Source organism: Hypomesus nipponensis, chromosome 11 (genome assembly GCF_054491055.1).
Source record: "Hypomesus nipponensis isolate SF chromosome 11, ASM5449105v1, whole genome shotgun sequence".
NCBI classification, from domain to species: Eukaryota; Metazoa; Chordata; class Actinopteri; order Osmeriformes; family Osmeridae; genus Hypomesus; species Hypomesus nipponensis.
In genome coordinates, this window is record NC_140371.1 from 17,773,453 (window position 1) to 17,780,269 (window position 6,817).

At 43.3% G+C, this 6,817-nt stretch overlaps 2 protein-coding genes across 2 annotated transcripts; one reads left to right on the top strand and one right to left on the bottom strand.

The window, feature by feature from the left end:
• Positions 1-2,455: 2,455 nt before the first annotated feature.
• htr7a (5-hydroxytryptamine (serotonin) receptor 7a) lies at positions 2,456-4,086 on the bottom strand. Its single transcript, XM_084710015.1, has 2 exons — positions 3,554-4,086; positions 2,456-3,266 (listed from the first exon to the last, which is right to left on the bottom strand). The coding sequence occupies exons 1-2, from the start codon at positions 4,084-4,086 to the stop codon at positions 2,456-2,458; spliced, it is 1,344 nt and encodes a 447-aa protein (XP_084566141.1).
• A 1,184-nt stretch (positions 4,087-5,270) lies between these two features.
• LOC146268495 (uncharacterized) lies at positions 5,271-6,608 on the top strand. Its single transcript, XM_084710016.1, has 3 exons — positions 5,271-5,600; positions 5,695-5,872; positions 6,023-6,608. Exons 1-3 carry the CDS (start codon positions 5,277-5,279, stop codon positions 6,307-6,309), a joined length of 789 nt encoding a protein of 262 aa, XP_084566142.1. The 5' UTR covers positions 5,271-5,276; the 3' UTR covers positions 6,310-6,608.
• Positions 6,609-6,817: the final 209 nt, after the last annotated feature.

Consider the following 6,817-nt stretch of genomic DNA (forward strand, 5'->3'; position numbering starts at 1 on the left):
GGTTTCCTTTGTGTTATCTTTCAGATTCAGATCTGGGGCGCTGCTCTAGGTCTGTGCTCAGCAGTGTAAACATCATGCTGCTAAAACAAATCTTTTGGATCCACTTGAAGATCATTGGAGTGGGGAAAAGATAGCCACTGATTTTCAGAATTGTTTGCAGGTCTATTAATATGTAAATGGTTGCCGATGCAGGACCACTGGGGTCACATGGGAACGTTGACACGTTGAATTAACGCTTTCATTCTCCGTCACTAATGATTTATTGTTCGTTTCCACCCAAAGTCAGTCAGGTTTGGGTGAAGTGAAAATGTAGCCTAAAACACAGAGTACTATACTACTTTCCTTGCTTCAATTCAGGATTGACTACCATTTTCTAACACCATCCATATCTGCCTCTCTTTCTCAGTTATGAAATGTACACCTGACGACTGGGAGAGGGTTGGCGCCCATTTTCCTCTCAGTTCTCTCCAGGCTGTCTTGTTAAAGGGATAATCCAGCACAATCCACCGTGTCATCCATAATGTGTGAGCCCCCACTCTCCACAGAATTGTCACCTCACACTGCGGTTCTTCTGGAACACGGGGAGCACTGTACATGCATCACACCGCAAATGAGAAACCTGCGTCTCTTGAACTCAATTACAAAAGCAGCGTATGTGCCAGCTTTAGTTCACAACACTGTGAGCACACCACAGATGTAGTATGTCAAGCTCAACACACAGACAGGCTTTGAAAGAGTTGACCATATCAGGCTTTGAAAGAGTTGACCATATCAGGCTTTGAAAGCGTTAACCATATCAGGCTTTGAAAGAGTTGACCATATCATGCTTTGTAACCATATTATATTACCATATTTGAAAGAGTTGACCATATTATAGTTACTCTCAAATATTACATTCAAGAAGTAGAATGTCCCTGTCCCTCTTGCGTGTGTCTTGGTTTGACTCATAGCGAGATGACTTGAGTGATTCAGGGATGTTAAAGAGTCTGTCTGCCTCCGCTCCTCTCCCTCCACTCCCCAGCTTTCCTGTCTACTGCCTCAGTACAAACTGCAACAGCCGATTAGTTGTCAGCAGGTCAGAACAACTATTCTTTCATTAGGGCCTAATCTGTTCAGTTTAGTAAATCTCGTATTGCTTTAATTATACGGGGTACAGAGTCTCTGGAAGGTTGTGCCCTATTTTACATGCACTATTGTCTTAATAGTGAGCATGTTTAAGGAGTTGGAATTGACATACAAATAATCAATTGTCCAGACCATACATAACATAGTTTGGCAACAGAGATCAGTTTATTGGGATACATAATATTGAAAGAATACTTATACATACATATTTTGTGACTCAGTTTTTATGGGTTTAAATTAAGATTTGTTTTTAAAAGAAGATGTTCTGAACAATGTATACACTGATTTGGAACCATAAGAAGGTAAACAACAATCACAAGATGTCACTGTACTGTTTGTAAGAAAATATGTTTGGGTTTTCACGAATGCATGACACTCAAAACGTCCAGTTTAAGCATCTTGCATGTCCATTTCTTGACATGCATGGTGTTTGTGCAATTTTAAAAACATAAATAAACCCCTCACAAATAACTGTACAATATCATATCAGTTTATGTTTTTATTACTATAATATGATTTGTCTGTCTACGTGGCCCCTATCTCAATATTCAGATATGAATTTATTCCACAGGTGTAGGGAAAAGCAGATTTTCACTGTCAGTCGTTAGGCAAGTGTTCCATGACATCATATACACAACATAACTGACCTTTACAAAGATACCTTAATGCCCAGACTATGAGACAACATCAAAACAACCTACAACTGTCTGAGCCACAATAAAACCTACTGACAACACATTATTACTAACCCTCATTTGAAACCTTTCCATCAAGTATGAAGTTGTCGGCGACTGAGTGTTCAGGTAAGTGACTCTGAGTCGACCAGTCCAATAAACTGGATCTTTTATGAACTTCTTCATGGTCAAACCTCTCTGACACTGAATACTGACAGTGGTTTCCCCCAGGTTGTTCACATTTGGGCAATTGCTGCACAGTTCTAAAAATATATACTTCATATTGCACGTAGATATACTTGTTGAGATGGTAAGGATCTCTCCTGACATATAATATTCTGGTGCTGTACAGCTAAACTACATAATGACATCCTGGATCCAAACCCATTGACCCCTAGTAGAAGACCATGGACCACTGCGTGCGCTCATGCGATAGACCCAGCTGGTGAGAACTATTTTAAGAGTTTCCTGGATCTAGATCTGTATTTCAGAAGCCATGACCCATGAAATTGCATTTGTCCCTCTGATGTTTCTCTGGCAAAGATTTGGTCAGTTCAAGTGCTAGTGTGAATGTAAGCAGGCAGGCAGTCCATGGGGGGAGCCTGTAGCTTTCTAGTCCTCAGATCAGGACCAGCCCAGCTGAGACCCACTAGCAGCTAAATGACAGTGTCAGGCTTCTCCACCAGCTTCAGGGCCTCGTGCATGCCGGCTGCAGACAGCTTCCGGTTAATGTTGCGATAACGGCAGCGCAGCAAGTTGCTGTAAGTGGTCCTCAGGTCGCGGTTGAAGAAGGCGTAGATGAAGGGGTTAATAAGGGAGTTGGCGTAACCCAGCCACAGCAGGGTCCGCTCCACCCACAGGGGCACACAGCTGCACTCCACCCCGCAGATGAAGGGCCGGGCGGTGGAGAGAAGGAAGAAAGGCAGCCAGCAGACACTGAAAGCCCCCACCACAATCCCCAACGTGGCCGCCGCCTTCTGCTCCCGCTTGAAGATGGACATGTTCTTCCTGTCGTTCCTCAGGAGGCGCGACAAGCGCGTGCACTCCTCCACCTCCCTGTGGAGCTTGAAGGCGGCCGACACACAGTCCACGCTTTTCTCTTCTTCCTCTTCTTCTCCCAGTGTCTCTCCCTTTTGTCTCTGCTGGCCTCGCGTCTCCTCTCCCTCCCGGGGGAAGCCGGTGATGGTGTGCTTGGCAGCGCTGAGCTTGGCAGCACGGTAGATGTGGTAGTACATGAAAAGCATGACAGACACGGGAATGTAGAAGGCGACAGCGGTGGAGTAGATTGTGTAGCCAAAGTCCTGGCTGATCAGACACACCTTGTTGTCGTTAACGTTCTGGGCCCAGCCGAAAAGAGGAGGCAGGGTGATGGAGGCAGAGAGGAGCCAGACTGAAAGGACCATCTTAGCCATGCAGCGCCCGCTCTGCCTAACAGGGTAGGTCAGGGGTTTAGTGATGCCAAGATACCTAGAACAAATGCCACATTAGTCAAACCTCTCTTACACTTAAGAGAGAGAGAGAACAAATTTGGAGAGATGTATATATATATATATATATATATAGATGAATATATATTAATTATATATATATATACCTGATCCAATATAATTAAACATCAACTGTAGAAATATGTCCTAAAGGATAAGCACTTGCTATATACTGTATTATTTTTGTTGCTTATTTTTTTTTGAATAATTTGCTCTCGTTTGATACCCAGAATATCTACTTAGGTGTGAGTAGTATATGGAACTCACCTGTCTATGCTTATTACGCACAGGCTCATGATGGACGCTGTGCAGCACATCACGTCCATGGCGATGAAGACGTTACAGAAAAATTGTCCAAAAATCCATTGTCCCCCAATTAGGTCTGTAATGCTGACAAAAGGCATCACCGCCAATGCGACGGAGAGGTCGGCAACAGCCAGCGATACGATCAAGTAGTTAGACGGCTGCCGCAACTTCTTCACGAAACATACGGAGATCACCACCAGCAAGTTCCCACAAATAGTAAACAATGTGAGCATGGTGAGGACAGCACCAATAAGCACTTTCTCCACTTGGCCATAGCTGAGAATCTGCTCCCCGCACTGAGTTCCATTCTCCATCAGTAAAGTTGTTGTCGGCGAGGTGGCCTCGGCTGCCTCCACTGCGTCCTGCGCAATCTTCAGTAAGTGTGGAACGAGCGCCTCCGAGATCATGTTCGCTGCGCTGGTCTCTCTCATCATCTCCTCTATCATGTAGGCTCTCATGTTGCTACTGATAGTACCGTTGGCATCTACAACCATGCTGGTTTGTTTTCATCCATGAACTTACGAACCCGTCTGGTGACATAAACGCACAGATGTGCCGAGTAAATGCGTCAACTAAATCTGCTCCGAGCGCACGACTTCACAGCCAAAAGAAATACTCTAATTGGTCTATTTTAAGGACTTTGCTCATTATCAGCGACTCAAGTTCTTGTGAACATCAGAAATGACCCTGAAATGTGTGATTTTCTTTGTGAGAGTGTAGTAACCTTGTTTCCAGGGGTAGTTGTCGCTTTATGACAGACCGTGCAGACAATGCGCGCAATTACAGCACATTAGCCTAACAAGTGACGTCAGGGACATCTTGAAAATTACAATATATCAAATGTATGTAGAAAACAGGGTGGTAGTGCTGAATTAAATCTAAATTAGTTAAGAAAAGTTAGGTTCATATTCCGTTTCAATTATCGTGTTAATGAGAGTGTCTGGATTCAATGTGTCCTTAGGATCAGCCCTACATTAATGCACTTAGCCTAATCATCAATCCTCTATTGTCTTTCTCTGAATCGTTTTTGACATATTTACCTTTTAACTAGGCTTAAAAGCCAATTTGACAGACTTTTTTTCACAACCCAGAAAGGTGATTTGAAATGGTCTAATTCACCTAAAATCAGGCCTCTTGAACTATAGCTCACATTAATAATTATTCGACAGCCGATGAAGCGATTAAGTTACTGTTACTGTTAAAGGCATATTAGTTTGACGGTAGGTTACTGTGAAGAGCACAGTAAATTTGAAGTTCATTACAATACAACAGCATCACCGTGAGTCCGTGTTGGGTAACGGTCAGGCTAGTTTGATGCAAAATGTTGTCGTATGGTACATCCTTACACGTATACTACGAATATAGGCCTAAAGCAAATGTTTGCATATCTGCTAAATAAATACCTTATTATAATGTATTTTGTACACACCAAATAGGCTTATGTTTTATGATTGAATACTGACTACGTCTTCAATTAGGCTAATAATTAATCACAGTCTCAGGTTTTCTTTTGTTTATTTATTCACCTAAGAGCTGTTCATTTATTTACAAAAGAACTGATGACCAATTGTCATTTACATCTGCCAGCCTGTGTGTTACTTAACAGTCATGTGCGGAGTTGTGTAAGCATTCCCCACCTCCTACATAGGGCGGCGCTGCTGTGAAAACAATCATTTGAACTGTCATGGCAGCTGTAGCTCTTGTACAAGGTGCAAGTAGAGGACTCGGACTTGAATTTTGCAAGCAAATATTGCTGAACAAATCCCCAACATGTGTAATAGCTACGTGTCGAAACCCGGAAAATGCCGTGGAACTACTGAACCTCGCTGCACAGCACCCTGGCAAAGTTACAGTGTTAAAACTAGACGTGAACAGAGAGGATGACATAAGTAGTGCGGCAGAGAAGGTGAAACGGTCGTTCGGTACACTTGATCTTATCATCAACTCCTCTGCCATGCTTCATCCATCCGGTAAAGGTGAGACCAGTCTACGAGATGTTTCTGCTCAGGTAAGGGTATCCAGGAAGCACATTTTTATAGAATCAGAATCTTGATGCGGTGACAATCATAGCCTAATTCATGTTGCTCGTTTATTTGTAACAGGGAATCATTTCTACTTTGACGACAAATACAGTGGGACCACTGGTGGTGGCCAAATACTTCGCCCCACTTCTGCAGAAGGGGTCCGGACTATTTGGACAGCAGCCTCCAGAAAAAGCCAAGCAGCACAGCGGAATCATAGTCAACATGACGGCCAAAGTCGGATCCATAGGTGATAACGGTAGGTAAATCATAAACCACCCTGCTGTGACCAGTGTCCCATATAGCTTGTCTGGCTTACTCACACTGTGTTCCGTGTTGATTAAAGCCTCGCACTACGCAGAATACTTAACATATTTGACCCTCTCTCTCTGTGCCTGTGTGTCTGTAGCTTTAGGTGGTTGGTACAGCTATAGGATGTCCAAAGCAGCCCTGAACATGGCTACCAGGAACCTCTCTATTGAGTTGGGGAGGAGTAGACCCAGAGTTGTGTGTGTGTCCATGCATCCTGGTACTGTAGACACAGAGTTGTCAAGGCCATACCATCGCAACGTGCCCAAAGAAAGGCTCTTCAGCACCCAGCACTCAGTCCATTGTCTCCTGGGAATAATAGACACTCTTAACATAAACAAGACTGGCAAGGCATACAACTGGGACGGATCTGAGCTGCCCTGGTAACGGTAGAATAACAAACTATTTGAAGTGAATGGTGTCTTTAAGAACTTTGAGAAGATCTGTATGGGAATCCAGTGTTGTTCTCCTGACTGACAGTTGTATGTCCTAAACAAAAAGACAACACCTTGTGGAGAGATATCAGAAGAGACATGATGTAATTGTAGAGTAATTCACCTTTACAAGGAGGGGGTACTACTTTGCATGCATAAGGCTGTAGTGTTGTGGTGGTTAAAGTTGTGCAAAAATGAAAGTCTTTTCAGTATCTGTTGCTGTAATTGTTCAAATAAAGACCATTGACCATTCTTTTGTTTTCATGCAATGCAAATGATGGTTTTTAGTTTCATGAAATACAAGGGAGCATATTTATGTCAAACATGTAACTGAGTCTGACTCGGAACAAGACTGCATAGCAAGGTGGTACACTAGAAATTGTAACGTTACAAGGAGGGAATCATAATGACCACTAGATGGCACAAGTCATTTGTAGAAATCTCACCTGGGTCCCAACGTG